Source organism: Camelus bactrianus, chromosome 13 (genome assembly GCF_048773025.1).
Source record: "Camelus bactrianus isolate YW-2024 breed Bactrian camel chromosome 13, ASM4877302v1, whole genome shotgun sequence".
Classification (NCBI taxonomy): domain Eukaryota; kingdom Metazoa; phylum Chordata; class Mammalia; order Artiodactyla; family Camelidae; genus Camelus; species Camelus bactrianus.
In genome coordinates, this window is record NC_133551.1 from 48,974,510 (window position 1) to 48,998,821 (window position 24,312).

Below are 24,312 nucleotides of genomic sequence, written 5' to 3' on the forward strand. Positions count from 1 at the left end.
ACCCACAATTAGTCTCTGGATAGCAGTCACTATTATTCCATAAAGGAAGCCAAAGGGCATCTAGATAACAAGACGTGATAAAACAACAGCCAGAACACGCTTAGGTTACAAGGGTGTTTGAAAACAAAATTAACATCACTGACCTCTGTGTCCCTTAGCAGCCTTCTCACAAGCATCCATCTCTAGTGCCCACTCCCACTGGGGGCTAAGTGAGTGGTTTCCCGGGGCTGGAGTCCCGTGAGTCTCTGCTAGTGTGTGCCTTCTTCCCTCTACTACTGCCTTCCAGCAAAAATTAACTCATGGAAAGGTAAATGGCCAGATTATCACAGTAAGTACTTTCTAATGTTCAGTATGAGCCCACAGGCATACCACTCAACAAAGGGTTGCACACACTAGGAAAACTTCTCTGACTAAACACCAGTAAGTACCACCTATCTGCAGCTAGGTCCTATTGCCAGCCAGCTCAGGACTTATAAACTAAAATGAAACAAGGCAGAAACATACACAAAGACAATTATTTAAGACCTTTATTAACAGGTGCTTGCAGTTTGTTGACTTTTTTTTTTTTGAAAAAATCAAGCTGTAAACTTTTATTACAAATTAAAAATGAGGTTCTTAAAAATCTCAACTTGACCAGATATGAAACAATTTAAAAACCTTTAAAGGTGTATTGAGAAAAACCAGGCTTTTTTTTTTTTTTTAAAAAACACGTTTGTCGTTACCAAAAAGAGACGTCTTTAGGTAAAAATAATAAAAACCCCATGCTGCATAGATAATGCAGATAGTTCTAGTTATCTGGTCAACAGGCAAAAAGCAAGCACTTAAGGTCTTCAGCTTCAATCTTTTGTTCATTTCTTATTGCTGGAATTTCATATTCATTTCTTCTTGTTGGATGACTAAACTGTAAAACAAACAAACAAATTATCTTGCACAACTCACCGCAATTTTCTTTTAGTACACCAAACTGCTCCAGATCACATTAGCTAAGCAGAGAAGGCACTGACAAATCTCATAAATAAATCTTAAGATAAATAGATGTATTGGGGTAGACATTGCTGTATGACAAGAATGGTTAATTGTAGGTTCTGGATGATCTTCTGCACCCAGAAAACAGTACAGAGGGGGAAAAAGTATAAATGGCTGAAAATGTAATTCCAGAGCCAGATACAATTACATGCCTCTCAAAATCAAGTAAAAAAGGAATTCCTTAATTTTTTGGACAGAAATGTTCTCTCTTTTTATTGTAATGATGGCAACACAAGTACATACATTTGCCAAAAATCCTAAAACCGCACACTTGAAATGAGAGCATTTTATCTCATGTAAATTGTACCTCGATAAAGCTGATTTTAAAAATTTCCTCTTGCCAAAAACATTTTCAGCTGTTTTCCCACACATGCTTGTCATTTTATCATGACTTTCCCCCCATTTTATTCTTTATCACTGTCTCATGTTTATTTACTTTTTTAAAAGAAAACAGAGTATGACCAGTTTACACGTGCCAACTTCTGATGTACAGCATAGGAATCCCCTTAATTCTGGAACTGGTGATGTCAAAGTTGCCACTCTCCCCAGAGACCACAGTGGTCACCATCATTATCTAGGTTATCAATCCTAGCAGCTATCACACTTCTTTTTGAAAATAAGTAATAATGCAATATAATTAACATTACTTCTTTTGGTAAGGTTAGAAAGACTTTTCTCAGCTTACTGATGAAATCACAGAATTCATTTTTAAAAATTTGACAAAAGGCTCCAATATTCAAGATATAATGTAAAGGTAAGCCTCCCAGGGTCAATCAGCCAAATATGGCTCTGATTCTTGCCATTACCAAAATGCAATATTTAGGAAGGCCATCTAGGCTTACTTACCCGGATGATGGTAGAGATGGTAAGCCGGCATTTACTCAGCCCCGCCCTGCTCAGCCTCGGGAGCGGACGAATTCTCAGCTGGTGGATCGGCTGCTTTTGTCTCTTTGCCATCTTGTGGTTTAGGGTTTTCTGGGCGTCTGCGTCGGTAATTGAAGTTGCGGCGGTACCGACGTTGAGGTGGCTGCTGACCCTGGGTCTCATCTCCTTGATTTTCCTTATCTTCTTCATTGCCATCCTCTCTGGGCTGTCTTTGGCGAGGAGGGCCCCTGGAATGAACGTTGTGCAAGCTTACAATAAAATCTTTAATCCACCCACCAGTGTTAACATATCTGGCCTGTTTATTAAGTGGCCTGCAGGCAATTCAGCGAAGTCAGGAGAGCAAACTTGATTTTCATTTCACCAACTGAGTGCGACAGGATTTAGATGTGTAAACTGGAAGATGAACATTTAAAACTGGTTTTCATAGTCCAGCAAACTTTTACCCATAGCATAATTTATTCCAAAGTTAACCATGAAAGGACTAAAAGTGGCACAACACTATCAACACTTTGGTGTCATTTTAAAACATTTAAAAAATGGGCCTTACATTAACCAAGTTTAGGAACAAGTGCTACTAACCTTTACAGGTGAACACCTGCTTTAAAAAGGCAGGAAATCAAAACCAAAGATACCCTCTTCATATAAATGAAAAGTACACAGCAACCATCAGTCACTGGGAAAGGCAAGATAATAAAAAACCCCACAAAATACCACTTCATACCCACTAGGACAGCCATAATCAAAAGGCTGGAAAGTAACTACAGCGGGGAAATGTGGAAAAACTGTAACCCTCAATACATTGCTGGTGGGAATATGAAATAGCGCAACAGCTTTAGAAAACAACTTAGCAACAAATGTTAAAGAGTTACTGTATGACCCGGCAGTTCTATTCCTGGGTCTTTTTCCAAAAGAATATCCATTATGTGCATTAACATTCACAACAAAAAAGTAAAAACAATCCAAATGCCCATCAATTAATGAAGAAAAAAATCTGGTATCTATACAATGGAATCTGATTTGGCCACGAAAATAAATCAAGTACTGATACATGCTGCAACATGGATGACCTTAAAATATGCAAATTGAGAACCAGGCACAAAATGCCATACTATGTTCCCATTGATATGAAATGCCTAAAACAGGCAAATTCAGAAACAGGGAAAACAGATTAGTGGTAGCCAGGGATGGGGTGGGTGGGGAATGGAGAAGTGACTGCTAATGAATACAGATTGTATGGGGGAGGTGGATTCAAAATGTCTGGAATGGTTGCACAATTTTGTGAATATACTAAAAACTTAAGTGTTACATTCCAGCAGTATCTTCAATGGCTTGAAATTAAAGATATTGGAATCAAAAGTATCAGGACTTTTATTAAACTTTTGCTTGTGGTTTATGTCAGAATCGTGAGGTTTCTCAGCTTCTCCATCTATAGTCACAGCATCCCAGAAATAGCTAAACTATTATCATGCCATTTACACCTACTGATCATCATAAAGTCTAATTTCCTTTTTAGATCTGTATATTCCATTTTTCACCTCTAACCTCTCCAATCTCCCATCTATCCCTCCCAATTCCCCTCCCCTTCCTCATAATCTGACTTTGGCAAAACTGCTCTAGCTCTTTCCCCACAACCTTCAACTGGTAGCTATCCCACCCCATCACTGTGGCTTCTCCCTGTTTCTTTCTAAAACCCCAAGCTTTAAAACCTTATGTTAGGTCATGTTCCACTTACGATCCTTTTCCTGTTGTTATTATGATAGTCCTAAATAACCTGGGCTTTTTAAGATTCTTTACACCTCCCATCTAGTTCTTGTTTGACAACGTGGGTTTTCTCAACTTCAAGCATGTCCCTCTCAAGCAAGTCTCTCTTCCTTGTCTTCCTGGTTTATTCCAGGAGTCCTGTTCTCCCATTCTTTATTTCCACCAGGACCCATAATCCAATGATCCTATCAGACTATTCTGTCCCTCACTCTTCCTTAATCCTTTTGTCCCCTCTTTCCCCAAGTTAAGTCTGCCATTAATCATTACAACCAATGACAACTCAAGTGTCTTCAGTTGGGTAGCCAAATGCTGAACAAATTCAGCTCTGCCTAATCTGAGCCTGCTTGCTCAAAATTGCTGGGAAAATACAAGCATGCTATGCTAGGCAGACCCATTTTAAAGTTGTGATCGCTACTCTATTTGATTTGCCCTATTTCTCCTCTAGAAATTTCATTACCTTCGTTCCAAACTCCCTGAATCTCTCACCCCTCTCCTTTTGACCTCATTAACACACTGGTTCCTTTATATATTCCTCTGGCTTCTTACACATGAAATACCCATGGTTTCTAGCAAAAGGTCAACTCACTACTTGTGGACCAAATCCTATCCTTATTGAAGACAGTTCTAGCAGTTACTTTCCTGACTGTCCTCTTTTACTGCATTTACCAGCCTACAAATATGCTCTTATTTCTCAAACAAAAATCCTTTCTTGATGACACTTTTCCCTTAATTGCCATCTCTCTCCTTTTCAACAAAACCCCTGCTATACTGCTCTGACATTTCTTACAATTTGTTCTTGGTCCTACACCAATCCGAATTTCACCCCATGGATCATAGGTAGTATGTCCCATTTACTACTCATCTGAACAAAAAATTTCTAGCTAAATAGTTTGGAAAGCCCTACATTTGTTTACAGAATCATTATAATCTTTAAGGCAGACACATACATACATATATATGCATATATGCTACCACAGCGATCATCAGGCACTCCTGAATTCATCTATTAATTCAAAAGAGAGCAGTAAGTCTTAGACCAAAAGGCAAATGATAAAATGGGAGCATTAAACAACAAAAATCCATGTGCTGTTTTTAAGGACACCAGTGCAACTAGGCAGAAGTTTTAAGCAGCTCCACATCTAACAAAAAGTAAGCCAAGAATTCTGCCCTTAGAACTTAAATGGACAGACTGCCATGAGTCTATTTTAAAGCAACTCTAAAAACATTTATCACTGTTTAAAAACTGATATTGTGATAATTTGCATTATTTCAACAAAATATCTATGTCTAGGTTTAAAACAGTATACTATCCATTAGTTTTAGGGATCACATCTGGAGACTCAATGCTCTAAAGACCCTGCTACACCAGTCTGTCCTACCATCGTGGGACTGGGAACACTACCTGAGTCAGTGTACTACATGTATGCACTAAACATGTCTGACTCATGGAGCTCTTCCCCAACTACTCTATACTGTAGCAAGTAAGTGTGTTCTGTTAAAAAGGATTCTCTATCCCAAGTAGGTAGGTCAGTTGTTTAATTTTAGTAATACCAGTCTGTAACTGAGTTTCTTTTCCCTAAAATGTAAATTCCTAGTGGAACGATTTCATTTTGCAACTTTGAGGTGACACACAAAACACCTAAAATTAAGAAGTGATTAATGGAAAATTAGGCCATCTCAGAGGTAAACTGTTGATTCTTCATTTATGATATGGTACAGTTCAGACTCTTCTAATGCTTACCTTTACCCTTTATCCCACCCAACGAACCAGGTCTTAAAAGTTATAATATAATGCAGTTTAAACTATTTGCTTACCTGTTCAAGGACAGAAAATTTGAAATTCTGTACCCTTATTAGAGAACAACAAAACTAGCTGTACAGAGTAGACCTCATCTATAAAGCTGTTTTTAACCAGTGCCAGAAAAGAAGATGCAAAGAATACATTCTCAAAGACAACTAACTTCACGTTTACCTCTTATGCATTTGATGAAACAAAGTGAAGTGTTAACAGATAAATGACTCAGAAAGAAGCAGCATAATGCTGCTGCTAAGTCCTAACACACGCTTGAGAAATTTTTAAATACAAACCATACCTGCGGAATCGTGGTCTATAACCTCGATACATATTCTGCCTCACTGGTCTACCTTGTTCTCCCGCACCCTGGTTGTCAGCACCCTGGGAAAACAATGGAAATCAAGTCAACTTGATCAGTAAGATTAGAGTAAAAACCCACTATACAAAACACTAAATACAGTCGTTAAAAATAAACAAAACTACCCAGCAACTGTGATTATACTATGAATTATTAATCTTTTTGGTTCTTATTAGGAATCTGAAAGCATTTCCCAGTACGACTAACAGCTATTATGGGGGAAATATCCAGAAAATGCTTCAAATGCAGTCCTATCAAAAATTATCCAATACTTCTACTGATCCTTTACCTTTTGGTAAAGCTTACCTCCATCACTTCTCCCTGCACAGGAGGGTTGGAATACTGTGGTCGACGCCCATAGGGCCTCCGCATGTAGTAAGGTGGGAACCTCCGCCTGCGGTAGGGCCGGCGCTGCTGGGCCTGGCCTTCGGGAGCGCTCTCCGATCCCTCATTCTTTTCCCCACTCTCACTATTCTGGTAGTTCTGCTGGTAATTGCGTGGAGGACCCCTGCGACGTGGATAGCGTCTATAATGGTTACGGTCTGCTGCGTATTTACTGCCTTGCACTGGAACTCCACCAGGGCCTGTAACATTTGCTGCCTCCGCACCCTACAAAAGCCATCATACATTTATAGTGACAACAAAATTAAGCACACAAAATTTACACAAAGCAAATAAAAAAGGGTCTACGTGGTCAGGGGTGCATAGAAATGATTAAACATTATTAGTTCCTAACTGTTCTGAAGAGATAGCCCTCTAACTGCAGCCAGCACATTAGGCTTGATGCACCTGTGTTCATGTGGTAACCTGGCCCAATCCATCCACATTAGAGCCACCATCCTAATGGATGAGATCTCCAAAATATTTCCATACTGAAGTCAAACCTTTACACAAAAAGCATCCTCACCTTTTCTCCTTCAACAACATCAAACTCCACAGTCTCTCCATCTCCTACACTGCGAAGGTACTTCCTGGGGTTATTCTTCTTTATGGCAGTCTAGTAATATCACATTCCAAAAATAGATTAACAGGGGAGAATAATGTGCTTTTTTCATTTAAAATGTACCAGAGTCAACATTATTTTAGCTTGGATATACACTTAAAATTAGCTTTAAGACCAAACCGTCAATAACAGGGACCAATGCTACCCCCAACCTCAACCAAAATACTCCAATCTTACAAGGCCCCAGCATTTTACCACCATTTTCCAAACTAAAACAAGTAATTTAACACTCAAGATGGACACAACTATATATATATATATATTTTTAAATGCTCTTTGCAAAAGCATTATATGTAGCTTTGAACAAAATGAGGATATCCATTTATCCCCAAAGACTGCACTTAATAGTAGAAGCTAGCCCCACACAGGGCCAGTTTAGATGACAGGCGAGTTTAGTTTTGCAAGCTTCAAAGTTGACCAAACCAACTTTGTCCCTGTATTACCGTATCAAACTCAAATTACAAATGTCAACCAAAATCCCTTCCAACCTGTCTGTGGTTATATTTCAATGGAAATGCAATTCACATGTATTAACTATGCCACTTCTTATATTCTGACTGCCTGGGACAACTGGTTATTACCTCCCCAGAATACAGTGTATCTCACACATTGTTACTTGTTCTACAGACTGCTACAATAAAGTAAAAGGGGAAGAGTAACACCTCAGAGTGTTCATAATACTTCCATAGTACTTTCACACATTACCCGTTCAATCTCATTATGACAGATTATGTGAAGTATTATTATTCCTCTTTTACAGATAATAAAACAGGCTTTAAAAAGTTAGTTGACTTGCCCAAGGTCACAGAGCTAATAAGTGGCAGTGGAGACTTTTCTAAATCCAGGTCTTGGGACTCCAAATCCCATGTTCATTCTACTACATCACAGCAGTATCTATTACAGGATCACTCATGCATTTCCATTCCAGAGGAGGCAGGACAACCAACAAATCTGAAGCTAATTAAGCTAAGTTGCCCAGAACTGCAGTCTCCTTGATAAACCACCAAGACCTGAGCAGCCAGTCCTAAGAAACAACTGAATGTTGAAACCACTTCCAAAATAAAGAGGAAAGCATATTGGTGACACTTTGTGGGTTGGTACAAATGGGTGACAGGTATTCAGCCAATAATTGATCTCATCTGTCATCTAAACTGTCACAAAGTTTTCATACCTTTCATATAACTCTCAATTACCTGCAGTCAAAGGGGATAGCAGAAGTATGGGTAATTAAAACCCCAAAACTCTCATTTTGGTCAGCATCTTCAGTGCCCTCCCCAATCTCCCCAAACCCTTTAGTGTTGCTGACAAGCAGCGAGTCTGGCAAGCCTTGTGGTCTCTTGTTCCTAAGTCTGCAAATTCCTTTGAACGTGCAGAAAGGAAGCAAGGAACACTGACTGGTATTCAATTTTACAAAACAAACATTCATTTTAATACAACATTTTGCCCAAGTAGTCCTGTATTTACGTTTAGAATATAAGTGTTTCCATACTTATATCTGACTCTGTTGTCATTGCTGGACAGGGTTTTGGACACACTTAGAAATTGATCTGGCCTCCCCCTTGATTGCCACTGAATGCTCTATAGGACACTTCCGAGAGCTACAAAGCACCAAGCTAAGACAGCCCTTCCTAGAAGTGTGCTGCCAGCCAAGCTCACACTTGCCTGAATAAAGATGTGAACATGGAAACTGCTTTTGTCTTTTGATGTCTACATTGCAGTATTAAAAAGTGGCTGAAAAGTTCTTAGAGCGATTTTCAATACAAGCTGACAATATTTCAAGGCTTAGTGAAAAAACTGCAGAGCACATAAGTACACATATATAAACATGTTTCCCATCCATTGCAAACCTGTGAGGAAAAATTAAGTCCAACAGAGCCTATAACATACTTAAGGTTGAGATTTTAGCATTCATTTGGCAGCCACTTACTTTAACAATAAATTCTTTTATGTTCAAACATTTTCCAAAATATTTTCCTTAAGTTGCACTCGACAAAGTTCAGCCATGTAGCACCTATCCTCGGTTAGTTTTTTCCTCTCAAAACACTGAAGCCAATCTAAAAATTATTTAATAAGTAATTACCAACTTCGACACATTGCCTTTTTCACTTAAACTAGAGAGGATTTCTAAATTTCACAAGCTGGTCAGCTTTCTCCAAAGATAAAAACATATCTTACTCATTCAAGGTGCTTTAGAATAAACAAACAGAAGGGCCTATATTATCTTTGTCAGTTTTCTAGCATTCATTTTCAAATCAATGTTTTGCAGCCTTGTCCTATTTCCTCATGATTATTATGATTTGTCCTTACCATAGAGGTAAACCTAATAGCATTTCAAAACATCTTGTCAAAGTTTCTGTGTATTTACAGCAACATTATTAGTTCAGGTTTAGACGGAGATTCTCAGTTCACTTGAAATTAGGTTTGAAAATCTAGTGTAATAAGTAGATTCAACATTTTATAAAGCTACGCTATTAACAAAGTACCAATCTGAAACAGCTATTTTAATTAAGTGAACTGACTACACAATGTTTCAGTGTAGACATTTAAGCTGTGCTACCACTCTTCCTGTGAGAACTAAACTGTTTGTTGGTTGGACTTAATAACCTTTCTGCAAGGAACAACAGCTGAGAAGACATTCACCCTTTTCTTCTCAAGCCTTGAGCCAGAAGTGTAAACACCCACACAAGCACTCACCTGGTGTACAAATACATCTTCCTTGGTGTCATTCCTGCAAGACAGAACCAAGTTGAAGAAGTCAGGAAATGGAACATTTATTTCATGCTGCCAAAGATTAAGAATATGCTTCATCCTTTGTGCATTTCCCCCTTATTTTTGGAGACTTTCTGACTGCCAACCAGCCATGAGGAGGAAATTAAGAAATGAAAACAAAAACAAAACCAGTAAGCCACCATGATTTGTGCTTTGAAGACTAAGCAGTTGCCAACAACTGCCTCACCACGTACCTGCAGAAGGATAAAAAAAAAAGTCTAAGAAATCAAAGCTTGATCTACTAAGCCATTAAAAGGATAGAAATGACTAGCAACATATATTGTCACTCCTCATCCTACTACTACACATACATAACAAGGTTCCAGCACAACACATTCGTAATTACCTCTAGAGCATGCTCACCAACTTAAGTAGAGACAACATATTACATTAACTACTACCTTCTTTCTTTGTCACTTCAACCTCAATCATTTCCTCTTCACCATTTCCAATTCCCAACTTTCCTTGAGGATCACAAAAAAGAGCACTAAAAACCCCTACAGTATGTACAATACCAGGAGTGAGCCCTAAATGTAAACTATGGACTTTGGAGTGATCATGATGTGTCACCGGAGATTTATCAGTTGTAATAAATGTATCATTTTCGTGCAGTACAGTAAGTCATGGGTGCAATGTGCAGGCCTGTGGGTAAACTGAACATTTTCTACTCAATCTTAGGTTCATTTGCCATGAACCTAAAACTGCCCTTAAAAATTGATCATAAAAAAAAAAAATTTCCAACATACATAAATAGCTCATAAAACTCAACATCAAAACAACCCAAACAACCTGATTAAAAAATGGGCAGAAGTACTGAATAAACATTTTTCCAAACAGGAAATGAAGATGGCCAACAGGCATATGAGATGATACTTAAAAGAACAAAAAAAGTTACTCAACATTACTAATTATCAGGGAAATGCAAATCAAAACCACAATGAGCTATCACCACACACTTGTCACCATAAAGAACACAAATAATAAATGTTGGAGATGATGTGGAGAAAAGGGACCCCTTGTGCACAGTTAGTGGGAATATAAACTGGTACAGCCACTGTGGAAAGCAGTATGGAGGTTTCTCAAAAAGCTAAAAATAGAACTACCATCTGACCCAGCAATTCCACTTGTGGGTGTATATCAGGGAAAAAAAACACTGATTCAAAAAGACATATACACCCCAATATTCATAGTAGCATTATTTACAACCATCAAGATATGAAAGCAACCTAAGTGTCCATCAACAGATGAATGGATAAAGACGAGGAGTGTATATAGTACACATACATACAATGGAATGTTACCGAACCACAAAAAAGAATGAAATTTTGCCCTGTGCGGCAACATGGATGATCCTGGAGTGCAATATGCTAAGTGAATTAAGTCAGACAGAGAAAGACAAATACTGTATATCACTTATATGTAGAATCCAAAAAGTACAACAACTTAGTGAATATAACCAAAAAGAAAGACTCACAGATAAAGAAAACTAGTGGCTACCAGTGGGGGGAAGGAGGGAAGGGCAATATAGAGATGGGAGAGTGGGAGGTACCAACTACTGGGTGTAAGATAGGCTCAGGATATATTGCACAATATGGGGAATACAGCCAATATTGCGTAATAACTATAAATGTAAAGTAACCTTTATAAATTGTATTAAAAAAAGACAAGATCCAATTAAGTACAAATATGAACACCACCAATATCAACATCATCCACAGGGCAAGCATTAAGGAGGTGAAGACTGAATGAAACTTTCTACTAGCACACAATCCCCTTTCATTTCATCTAAGATACTATTTCACGTCAGTCATTAGTCTGTTGCTAAACAAACAGGGCTGAAATATTTGCTTCAGGATTTTAGAAGCAGTTGTTAAAGAAGGCATTTGCCCTAAGTCTTAAAGGAGTTTACTGAAAAATGGGAAAGACGTTCTAGGTAAGAGAGGTCATGGACACGGGTAAAATCAACAACCAGCAAATTCAATGCAAGCCGAGTTCAAACTGGCTGGAGAATATGGCTGTGGCTGTGTGGGAGGATGAATATAGGTTAAACCATCATGTAGGCAGAGAAGTCAGCAAAGGCTTTTAAGTAGAGGGCATGCGACATGATAAATTATTATATGTTTAAAAGTGGCTGCTATTATGGAAAGTTTGAAGCCAAGAGGAGCCCAGTTAGTTTCAAAAGCTGTCATGAACAGACCAGGACTGATGGAGGCCTGGACTAAGGGGCTGAGTATTAGAGAATGTATCTGAGATATCTTTCTTGTGTTAATATGGAAAAAACTTTGTGGATAAATGGATGTTAGAAGTGAGGGGGCAGTGAAGAATGATTCGAGCTTTTAGCTTGGAGATTGGGGTTAAGGTGATGATACTACGAACAAAAAGAACCACTGGAGGACAGATTTCTAGACCTTTAGTGACTTAGCCCCACCCTATATTCATTCTGTCAGTAGGTCAGAGTTGAGAAAGGGCTCAATAGTTCTAGTGTTTAATGACAATAAGAACAAAGGTTACAATGAACTAGACTGACTGGTTTACTGTCTCCCAGCAGATCCATGGAGCAATGTATGGACTAAAGAATCTATATAGCTTGGATTATCATAACATAAGGTCATCTAACTTATGGAAACAGGATAAAACACACACAAACCCAGGAATACCAAAAAAGGTCTCTAATGCATGTGAGTGAAACATGACCTTATTAAACTAGCTGAACATTAGGAACACCTAGGAATTCACAGTTAGTCACAATGTCCATCTGTCAAATATGTCCACATGCATCACAAACAGTTCCATAGCCACCACTAATTAGTTTTCAACTCCAACGTGATTAATTTCAAGCCCTAATGTTCTAAGGTTGTTCCAAAAACATGGGGCACTGCTTCCATTAATGGGGGTAAGGCTTGCTGGGTGACTAGGTAAAGGATATTTGGTATCTTACTGAACTTTCACATAAGTAAATTTATTGAGTTTTAAATATAGTATTTAGTTTTAATATGCATTAAATTTACTAAAAATGCAACTTCCACGAGATGGATTTTTTCATTACTGATGATAATGGTGCCTGTGTATCTGGGTAGCCAATACACCACTCCTAATGTAGTTGCAAATAGGTATTTACAGACTCAGAAACATTACACACAGCAATAAAAAGAAATAAAAGCAGTTATTCATGAATTTTACTTCAGGGCTGTAAAAGGAATATTAGGAAATTCACGAAAACTACTTTTCTAGTCAGGACTTAAAAATAGTGCAAGATGGACAACACACACAAGGTAATGTCACCTCCTGGGAAACAGCTTAGGGACATATTTTGTGGGTACATAGCTATGTGGAAACCAACATACGTTCACTAAGGATGTCATGCCAGACAACATAATACTTTTAATTCTGTTGACACTAAGCCAGCCTGTAAGAGAATATATCATGGCCAAAGTGTATGCAGATTTGAGAGAAATTTGACAGATCAAAAAATGCAGTTTTTGCCAAGGTAGAAAAGTACATTATGGATGCATTAAATTGATCTGGTTCCAACAACTTGTTAAATGACTACCCAGAAGTTCAAGGCACTGCCAATAGGAAACTCAATTTTCAGTCCTCATTCTACTATTAACAGCTGTGTAACCTTGGAAAGCTGCCCCCCCCATTGGATATTCTTCACCCACAATAAAAGGGAAAAACTTAACTAGACACACAGCAGCTTATACTGCTGAGGTCTTACATTCCAGATATTGTGCCAAGTGCTTTAACTATATCATATTGATCCTCACCATCCTGAGGTAGGTGCTATTATTATTAACCTCCATTCTACAAATGAGAACTATGTGGCAGTCAGCCGCTTACAGTGGTAGAATTTGACTCCACAGGCCCTAGTCTTTATCATGTTGAGAATTCAAAAGGACCAGTTTGGAAATCTTTACATTTCAGCTTTAGAAGTAGATTACAGCATATGGTTTCTTCAATTTCTGGAGAGGATAACCACAATGAACAAACATCCCTACACCCTCACCTGCAGTACACAAAGTTATTCCATGTAATTAGACCAGGGGTCTGCTACATGTCCTCCTTTACCACTTTAAAAATATGAAAACCATTCTTTGTTCACAACCAGATAAAAATGCATGCATGGCTGCTAGAGATCTTACTGAAGAGGGGAAAAGGAGCAATTAAAATAAGATGATCAAAATGACTCAAGAAGCATGTTTTAACCTTTAGCTATTTAGTAATGAGGAGAGAATGGAGACATCACCAGTCCTGCCTATTACCTTTTGTAGTATATCCTGAGAACGGAAGAGGCACACTTCTGCCTTTACCAGATTTTCCCGAGGGTGGAAGGTTATAGACAAGGCAGACTAGTTTATGAGCTCCTATCCACTAGAGGCAAGTCACTGAGGACAGAGACGATCATTCTTTATCTAGCACCCAACATGCTGTAGGAACAGGGTAGATGCTCAACTTTTAAATATTTATTGAGTGCCTACTACTCACTTAATATTAGTCAGTTTTTCAAATTAAAATGTAATTACTGACACTTTTTACTTTTAGTAAATCTAAATCTATTCATTCATATTATTCCATCTTACTGGTTCTTCCTCTAATCTACAACCCACTGGACTGATTAAGTCCAAAGGCCTCATTTACTTGTGCTGGCTAGCTGGGCACTCTGCTAAGAACCAGAAATAAAAATAAGACATGGCTTATCCTCAAAGATTCCAGTGACCATCACCATTCAATCCACTGCAGTAGCTAAATTACCAAATACGGTTTTCTGCATGTTATAATATGTATATCATACTAATCATCACTATATCATAGTGATCAGAGAGGGAGGAAGGGAGAGGGGGCAAGGCGGTATATAGAACACAATGGTTAAGAGCTCCTTACTAGAACCACTAGAGCCAAGGCTGGGATCCTGGCCACCGCATTACTAACTACATGATTCTAGGCAAGATGCCTTATTTGTAGAGCCGTAACAAAAAGCAAAAACCAGTAAAAACTGATTTGATCATTTCAATATAAATGATTAACACAAAATATAAAGTAATTTTACATTCCTTTTTTCATACTAAGTCTTTATAATCTGACCTGCATTTTATACCTCGGAAAAAGCAGATTCATATACTAAAGTTGTTCAAAACAAGCACTAAACTGAGTATCAGTTTTAAAATGCAAATCAAAATTCAGTTTCTCAGATGCTCAATAGCCAGTCTACTACTGTACTGGACAGCATAGATCTACAATATCCCAACAGTGTCATTCCACCTTATATTTAGCAAATGGCGCAGCAGTGATTTCAAAGGGAAAAAAAAATCACACAGCTAGCAAGAGGCTGAAGAAAAAGGAGATACAGTTTTAAGAGAATGCCGAAGAAAAAGGAATCCTGCTGGAATTTAAAGAAAATGGAAGCCTCTTCAAAGTTCCTAACGTGGCATAATTAAAGTAGCATGTAGCTTATATTACTGAATCTATCCAGATTCAAAAAGAGCTAAGATATCCTCAAATTTCTGCCAATCCATCGCACTGCCTTAAATGAGACCTACCATATATGCTTATCTATCCATAACTAAATGCTCTTAAGCTCTTATCTTAAGGTTACCACACCAAGGCATTAACAGTTTAACTTGCCCAACTGCATCAATTGATAATCCTATAGTTACAAAAACAAACTCCAAGATTTAGCATCTATATGCCCCATAACCCGAAGCATCCAGACACCAATTTTCGAGTCCCACTGATGGCTGGAAAGATCACAAACTCCACTTACTTTACTTGTTCTATTAAACGCTCCTCACACCCAGCAGACACTCCCATTTCCCACACTATTTTCTACCATTCTGCCTGTAGTGAGTTAGATCGTAGATGCTTCCAAAGGCTGAGACTGGAGAGTACGTAAATCAACAATTACAGCCCCAGTATCAGGGAAACAGAAGGTGAACAAACTAGTTCACTATTCTAGATTCCAAGATGAAAAATTTTAATTGTCAGTGACTTGGTGAACAGGGATGACTTCTGGCCAACACAAGATCCATGGCTAACAACTAGCACATGAATTAATCCTAGTGTCCTGTATACAAGCCATTGCCTTAAGAATTCCAGTTCTGAAGAAACCAGACAAAACACAGTGCTCATTAAAAGACTGCCAATGACTTGTTAGACATGGGGACTGCTCAAGTATCTTTTTATGCCTCTCCCACCTACCCTCTTCCACCCCCCATCCTTAGCACACCACCAAATCTTCGAACCTTCCCTAAGTGCCACAGCATTTACTCATTTATGTTAAAGACTACCTATGATTTCTTGGCTCTTGGGCCAAGAGATAGATCTTTGTGATCAGGTTAAGATCAGTTTGACTTTAACAGCCCAAGAGACATGGCAATCTCTTTCCACAGGTCTACAAACTTTTAAAATTAAGAACCAGATAGTATTTTAGGGTTTGCAGGGTCACACAGAGTTGTGTATTTTTTCTTTTTTAACACTTTAAAAAGGCAAAACCCATTCTTGGCTCACAGGCCATATAAAAACAGAAAAAAGAGTTTAAAGATAAAGGTCTAATATTCTCTCCTTAATTCCCTAATTGCCTCCCAATATTCGATACAAAGCAAGTCCTTTAATTTTTAAAAACATGATAAACTAAAACTGTATTATAACAGTCCCTAACCACATAAAACAGGCAGTAAAAAGTAGAAAGCTTTTCAAATCTGCAGAACTGTAGTAGCATATGGGAGCTCTAGTGACATGCTAGAGATCATTTAAGAGTCTTTCAATGGCCAAGGACACTCCACCCCTCTTCCGCCATCTGTAAGCATGTGGACACAACCCAAGTGAAGAAGAGTAGAGTCTGTTTTCAGAGACAGCACAACAGCAGTCAGTGTGCACAAACTCCAGAATCTGAAAACTGAGCTCAAATCCTAGTTCTGCCACTTACTAGCTACACTTCCTGGGAAAGTTTACTCAACATCTCTGTGCTTGGCAATATCACCTATACCAAAGGTTTTGAGGATTAAACGAATTAGTTCATTTAAAGCATTTAATAGTGCTGGGCAAAAATACTTAGCATTAGCTCTTTTATGACCACTATTATGAAGTAAGTCACCCTCTGCAGTTATATACACGTGGAATCCCCAATAGGGAGGTTCCCCCTCCAAAGGGAGACCAAACCTGACAGCCATGACTAAGTATTTTTGTGAAGAGGGACAGCTAAGCCTTTCCCTGGCTTAGTTTATTATACTTCATCCTAGACTACGGGTAATAAGTAATAAACTCAAACGCACAGGCAGAGGCCAGGCAGAAACATAAGTCAACAACAGGAGAAAACTAAGCCTGACTGTGGTAAATAGAGAATGCATGCCCCATTTACAGGTGGTAATAACACTCATGGCCAGCTGATTTTTATTTACACAAGACAAAAGGCCCCAAAGCTAAAATGCAGCTTTTTTAAAAAAAAATCTGATACTCTGAATAAGGCACGTCACCAGTTTGTAGTGGCTTCTCTACTTGATTCTCTTTGCTCCAAATTCCTTGCCCACCCCCAATTTAGAGTGATTAATTTAGCATTGTAAGCACTTTGGATAATAGAAAAGTATTCCTATTCTGGTCACTATAAAAGATGTATGCCCCATTGAAAAATAAATTGTTACTGATTCATGCCAATTTTCTTTGAGTCTGATGAGCATGGATTAATCCTCAACAGCTAGAAGCAACAGATAATTGGGTTTCTAGATTTAAAAGCAGAGAAACCCTGAAACCACTGACCCCATGGCATCCTTCTAATGATACCTTCAAATAGTTGAGTGAAGTTTTTCATCATAAAATGAAAAGTAATTTGGGGGGGGGTTAATAAACGCCACTAGTCACATAATCCAATTATCTTTTGTAGACAAAGCACACAAAAGAACAATGAATTCCTAGACTACACAGCCTAACACATAAAGCCAAAATTTTAAAAGCTCTACACTTACTTAGCACCTTTTATACAATAAAACCATCAAGGAAAAAAAAAAACCCCTTTAAAAATAATTCTAGTAAGGCTATAAAAATCATAGGCAATAATTTAGATTGAAATCTTTACAATGAAAATCCGTTTCTTTAAAGGAAAAGTTTGCATTTAAAATATTTTTTAATTACAAAAACCTTAAGAACCTAGCATATATAATTCACAGAATTCGAAGGTTAAAATTAAGAGTTACACCAATCACCCCCAACACTGGATCCTCTCCTTTACAGAGAAATAGCACATGTGTGTCATGTGACACACACTTTCCCCTCTGAGAGGAGAGCCAGGTGCCTCCAGCCCTGAACTGCCAGCTTCCAGAACTATATAGTTCTTTAACACATACATTTTCCCTTAAGCAAGGCAAACCTCTCCTAGACTTAACCTCTCCAGTTTGATTTTACAATGTCTTGTTCCAAAGTCTCAGAATCACTGAAATGACCAGTTTAGAGATATAAAACACATATGAACCAGTTAATTTGACAAAAATTGAGGTTGAGACAGTCCAAACAAAGGACCATCAAAAGCTAACTGACATTTAACTTGCCCTGTAGAATGACCAAGTGAGTTGATTGCAAATCAACGTAGATACTTTAAAGGAATGGAATCTCACAGAATAAAAATTTAGAACATGTGAATAACTTTTATCTTGGGTATCAACTGTTCACTTCAAAAATATCACAATCTATGTCCATTTAACAAATACAGCAAAACAGAACGCACATGTGACAATTTTTAAAGCACACACAAACTACAATCTAACCATTTAAAGGGCTAAATATTACAGTCCCTTCTAATGCGCACACCAGCAATACCCTTGGGTCATTACTTTGGGTCAAGAGTTAAAAACAATGTTTTTTAAAATAAGGCCCACAAGCCATATCACCTGGAATTCTCTTTAAAAATGTACCTAAGATCCAATGAATCCAAGCTGGGAGGGAAGAACTCAGGAAAAGTGTTACTCTTCCAAGTAAAAACACTTCAATTCAAAAACCATTGGTTTAAATTAAGGGTTAGGCCAGTAATGACAATCAGAGTAAGATGGAAATACTAACCTAAAAAGTGATCCATCAAATAAAAACATCAAAGAATTCCCTTCCTTCTTCACTAGTAACCCATTATCAAAAATACTGATGAAAAATGTGGCCTTCGCCTGTCACAAAGACAGTGTAATTGAACAAATGGAAAATTCCAAGATTTTAGAAGAAACAAAATGTTTCCCCACAACTGCAAACATGGAAAACAGACCATCAAATGCTTACAACCTCTTTTGCTCTGAGCGTTTCCACAATACTTTATGGTTAACAAACGGTTTTTCACCACCCATTTATGTGTCTTTAAGCTTGCTCTTGCCCACCGGGTTTCCTCCAGTAGTGCCCATTTCAGGCACATTTGGTATTACTTCTCACTCAAGTTCTTTTAAACATCTCGTTATTTAAAACGTTCTAAAGAAACGATGTAAAGAAGAGAACACCGAGATGACTGTTACCCTGCTGTAAGGCCAACACTGCTGTGGCGGGCACCGTGCTCTGCACCCTGTGGCTGCACCAGCCCTGGCAGCCATCTTGGAAATGATGCCCGCCGACAAGGGGGACCACGAGGAGCAAGTCCGGAGTAAACTGCCTGGGCTGGCACTGTTGCCGCGAACAGTCCTAAGGATTAATCCTAAGGATGCAGTTTGGAGCTAGGCCTTCAAATACGAAGAACCACCTTACTGTGGATTAAGGCCACTCTAATAAGCTACAACCAAAGCTTCAATAGGTACGACTTGGGGGAAGTAAGAAATAAAAATTGAACAAGGCAAAGGGCCATTTTCTTCCAGATGTTACAGCATGAGTACATAAAAACTGTCATAACAGTCCTGATATGAAATTTATCAGAGGCATGAGACAGCATATAATGGAACAATAAACAAAGGCAACATAACTTCAGTCAAGATGACAAGACCTCATACAGTTTCATCGCCAAATCACGTTACCTTTAAAGGTTAAGTCGTAAATAATCTATATAATTAGTAGGTCACATTTTCAAACACGAATTTCAATAACGTATAAAAGGATAACAAGGATAAAAATGCGGTGGGCCTCAGCCTAAAAGAATTATTCCAGATCTTAGTTTTCTCATTTTGCCCTAACTGCTAAAAGACGTCCCACTCACTCCGCTTGCCTCTTAAGTCGCTTTGTACCTTAGCTTTAGATGAACATTTAGCTGCAAAACAAGGACAATCTCTAGATCCATTCCGTCACAAGGAAAACAAAACCCCACCAACAATACACCAGAGGTGGCAACCCACACACTCTCCAACTCCGAGCCCAAAGCCTACTGATGGGGCAGAGCATGCAAGAGGTAGGACAAGGCTTCAGCGGCGGTCAGCTCACCTGTTGATGAAGCCATATCCGTTTCTTACATTGAACCATTTTACTGTTCCCAAAACCTTCGTTGCTGGAGAGGAAGAAAAAAAAACCAAAAAACCCAAGATTACCAGACATCCTTTTTAAAACCCGCCACGCTTCAGCATCCGGTCGCTCACGCGCTCCCCAGCGGCGGCGGCGGCCACCTGACAGCCTTTCTCTCCGCGGCCCGCCGGCCGGCGGCGCGGTCCACGTGGGTGAGCCCGCGGCGGAGGCCCAGGGGCAGGACCGGGGCGCGGGCCCGAGCCGGTGTGCGCGGGGACCGCGGGCCGGCGCGGCGGCGAGCACGTGAGGAGGGGGAAGCCGCCCGGCCCACTACGGCCTGCGTAGGCGGCGCGCCGCGCCCTCAGGGTACACGCGGAAGGGAGCGGGTGGGGGACGGAACAACGGCGGGCGGGCGCGGAGGGGAGGGACCCCGCTGCACACGCGGTCGGCGACGCGCGGCCGCCCAGGGGGAGGGGCGCGCGGCCGCGCGGGGTCCGCAGGGGGCGCGGGAGGCAGCGCGCGCGCGCGCGCGCGCCTCTGCCGGGCACGCAGACCGGGCGGGCCGGCGTCCGCGAGGGCGCGAGTGGGGGTGCCTGGGGGAGGGGCGGCCGCGCGCCGCCGAGTCGGTACCACCCGGCCGCGCGCCCACCGGCTCGCCCCGCTTCGGGTAACGGTTCCCCCGCCAGGCTTCCCTCCCGCCCCACCCCCAGGCCCGTCCGGCCCTCACCGATGACCTTCTTGTCCCCGCCGGCAGGCGCCGCCGATGTAAGGCCGCCCGGGCCGCCGCTCCCTGCGCCGCTGCCCGTCGTGCCGGGCTTGGTGTCGGCAGCGCTGAGGGCGGGGGCGGCGGGGGGGGCGGCGGGCGGCTGCTGGGTCTCGGCCTCGCTGCTCATGGTTGCGGTGATGGTGACTGGGGCCGGCTGCGGCAGCTGCGGCTCCTCCCGGGGTGTGATGGTAACTAGGCCGGCGGCGGCGGTGGGGCTGCTCAGGGCTCTCTGGGGTCCGCTCTCCGCTCCCGCTACCGATCGAACTAGCGAGAATGGCGGGACGGGCGGGATAAGCCTTGCGATAGACCCGCCCTCGACATTGTTCACTGGCCAGTAGTGCTGTCAATCTCGCCACCTGACCCCAATTCCTGGCTTCTGTTGGCTAAAAGACTATCACTCCTCCACTCTCATTGGCCCGTAGGCGGCTAATTCGGCCGACCTACAACCGTTCCTGCCTCCGCCGCCGCCATAGAGACCGGAACTAGAATTAGAGTAGAGTCACCAAGAGAACCATAGAGTCCCCGAGAGGACGGGCAGAGGGAACGTGACTTTCACGAGGCTGCAGCCCTGGCGGGTGGGCCCAACGTCCGGAGCTGTGTCCTGGCCGAAGGAAAGGCACGACCGGACGACTGAGCCGGGATTACCCGGCCTGACCCGGGGGCTTGGAACGGGGCCCGATGACACCTTAATTCCATGTGGAGAGAAGGCCTCCCTCCCTTCTCCAAATATGAGGTCCTTGTGACCTCAGACCATTACTGCGGATAGAGTCGTCTTTTCTACAATGGCTGTGTACTCGCGGCACAGCCGAGGGTTTCTGGAACAGACTTAAACGTATGCATTCAAAGAGCGTCCGTTTTCGCCAGAGCAGTCACCTTGGAGGGTCCACGCAAGCTCTCCGGCAGCCCCTGCTCGGCATATTGAGGGCGGAGGGCGGGGGTGTACTCCGTGGGGACCTGCCTTCCGATCTATCATACCAGGCATAGGGGGACTGCCTTTTTAAGTATTCACGTCTTTTTGGCCACAGATCAGATTTAATTTAAACTCACGTTTACTGAGGAGGCTAGGCATTTTTCTTGCATTTCTTACAACAGCCATGTGAAAAAGGGATTACTACCCATGTTTCACAAACGATTTATATTTGAGGCTCCACATGGTGTAGCTGAAGTCCTCCACCTTCGTTCTTTATTAAGCGTCTCCTATCTGCTGGATGGACTAGTTCGCTAGTCAGTTGCTGCTTTCTTAAATTCAGTCTAGGTGGTGAAGGCAGGAATTTAAACATCCAATACTCCAAACACTCCGCCGCTTCAAATGCACAAAGCATTCTGGGAGTGGCAATGGGAATAAGGTGGAGTGCAGACTCCAGGCACTCAACCTGCAAAGGCCTAGACAAGAAGCGATGGGGTCTGGAGGAAATGCAGTAAGACTAGGCTGAAGACACTGGGTTGTAGAGGTAATCAAGGTCAAACTTGGAATATTTATTTGAAACTTGACCTAAGAGCAATAGTAAGAAGGAACTGTAAGTAGGGAGTGGCATGAATTTTTTTTTTAAATGGCTAGGGAGTACAGAATGGGTTGTAGAGTGACAAAAATGGAAGTAGGGAAACCACCTAAGAGGCTAGTGCAGTAGTCCTCACCCCATCAGTATCATCTAGGTCTGGCAATTCCACCTCCTTGAAACGTCCTAAAAAAATCTCTAATTGCAATCCAGTGTGTCTTCATTCCTACTGCTGCTACTCTAGTGTAGTCCATCACCATCTATTGCTTAGAGCAGGAGTAGGCACATTTTGTCTATAAGGGCCAGACAGTAAATGTTTTATGTCTTGCAGGCCAGATGATTCTGTCTCAACTACTCAACTTTAGAGCCTGAAAGTAGCCATAGACAAACAAGTGAATCTTGTGTTCCAAAAAAACATAATTTATGGACACTGAAATTTGAATTTCATGTAATTTTTGCATGTCTCAAAATATTCTTTGATTTTCAACTATTTAAACACCACTCTTTTCCTTAGCTCACGAGACAATGAAAAACAGGGAGTGAGAGCTGGCCTGCCGGCCCCTGGCTTAGAGCACTGTTGTGGCCTCCTAGCCAGTGTCTCTACCTCTTTCTTACTCTATACTCCCCATCATAACATCCAGTGTTCTTTTGAAAACATCTGTTGGACCATGACACTGTCTTACTTAAAATCTTTCAGTGACTGACTACACCACCCATAGGGGTGTCCAGATGCCTCAGTGTGGTTGGCAGAACTTGGCATGACTCCTATAAGTTTACCTCCCACTCTTCTTTCACATTCCTGTCCTACGTTCCAGGTGATTTTTAGCGGTTGCTTCCTTTGGGCTATTCCATGCTATTCCCTCTATGTACAGCATCCTTCCTTTCTCCTTCTCCCTTACCTGCTTAACTCTTCATCCTCTAGGTCTTGCCTCAGATGATACTAGGTTAGGAGACCCTCCTCCCCTAACACACTGGATTGCACTCATTAAATCTTCCCTGCCAACTATGAGTTCCTGAGGCATCTAGCATAGTCCTTGACACACAGCATCTCAATAAATGTGTTAAATGAATCAGATATGGTATAGAAAATGGACTGGAAAAGAAGGTACTGGCCGCAGCGCCAGTAATCCACGTGAAAAAGGCTTGCGGCAACAATGTGTGGAGAGAAGTAGGTAAATCCTAGAGCTGCTATTCATCTTTGTCAGCTCCAGGTGACTTGACTGTTAAAAAGATGTTTCCTTAAAGGCAATTTGGCCAACACTCAGGACATTTAAAAGTGTGTCCTATAGGCTTGAGAGCTTTCTCCCAAAGTGGAATTACAAAGACACTTGGAATAAAGACAGCAGCAATTCCAAATAAGCGAGCAACCTTCCTTATGTAACTGGTTTGAAGGGATGGCTTCTCAAGCAGAAATACAATTTCTGTAACATTTGTCTTTAAAAATGTTACTTAAAAGTATCATTACTTACTCATCCAATTACTTCACTAAGCTCTCTCTTCATGCTCAATGAGCATGAAGATGAGTGATTTAAGAAACTAGTTTCCTTGTAGCCACCTCTCTTACCACTGCAGAGATGGTACCTAAGCACTGGAGGATCAACAGTTCATGTCAAAATTCATCTCCTGTTCCAAGGTGAGAGCTCTCCACTCCACAGTTCTGCGAGTCCCCCTGCCACCTAGAGAGCCCAATGTGGTGACCATAGCTCAAACTACTCTAGTGTCTACCTTTAAGTGATATGAAAGGCAAGGGGGTTCATTCCAAGAATCTTCTCTGCAAAACAACTCTCACCTCGCCTCCATCGCTAAAAGACTCTGGCCCAAGAACATAGTTCCCTTTCCCTGGAAAGCCCTCCCCACCCTATCCCCTGGCTAATTCCAACCGATCTGTCAATACTTACCTCAAATGTTGCCCCTTGATCTCACCCCCAGTCTCGCCACTCCGCTCGCATAGCATCTTACATATACCACTGTCACTCACACAACTGAGTACGAGATGCTTACCTCTTACAGATGCCGGAGATAGCAGTAAGAAAAACAAAAACAAAAACAAAGCCCCCCAAACTGAATTTC

The 24,312-nt window shown here is 41.1% G+C and overlaps 1 protein-coding gene across 2 annotated transcripts; it reads right to left on the reverse strand.

The window, feature by feature from the left end:
* Window positions 1–509: 509 nt before the first annotated feature.
* On the reverse strand, window positions 510–21,013 carry YBX1 (Y-box binding protein 1). 2 transcript variants are annotated; one of them, XM_074376686.1, is made up of 8 exons: window positions 20,708–21,013; window positions 19,963–20,026; window positions 9,523–9,556; window positions 6,733–6,822; window positions 6,132–6,434; window positions 5,766–5,848; window positions 1,873–2,138; window positions 510–901 (listed from the first exon to the last, which is right to left on the reverse strand). In XM_074376686.1, the coding sequence occupies exons 1-7, from the start codon at window positions 20,871–20,873 to the stop codon at window positions 1,904–1,906; spliced, it is 975 nt and encodes a 324-aa protein (XP_074232787.1). In that variant the 5' UTR covers window positions 20,874–21,013; the 3' UTR covers window positions 510–901; window positions 1,873–1,903. The 2 variants fall into 2 exon arrangements, with proteins under 2 accessions (XP_074232787.1, XP_074232786.1); XM_074376685.1 differs by lacking the exon at window positions 6,733–6,822 and having other exon boundaries at window positions 20,708–21,012.
* Between the last annotated feature and the right edge of the window lie 3,299 nt (window positions 21,014–24,312).

Bases quoted from the DNA above. Each gene is read 5' to 3' on its own strand.
- YBX1 (XM_074376686.1), bottom strand. From the start codon at position 20,873: ATGAGCAGCGAGGCCGAGACCCAGCAGCCGCCCGCCGCCCCCCCCGCC. The intron at 20,027-20,707 runs GTGAGGGCCGGA...CTTCCTCTCCAG, and splicing joins CGGGGACAAGAAGGTCATCG to CAACGAAGGTTTTGGGAACA. The intron at 5,849-6,131 runs GTAAGCTTTACC...TTGTTTTCCCAG, and splicing joins TGCAGGGAGAAGTGATGGAG to GGTGCTGACAACCAGGGTGC.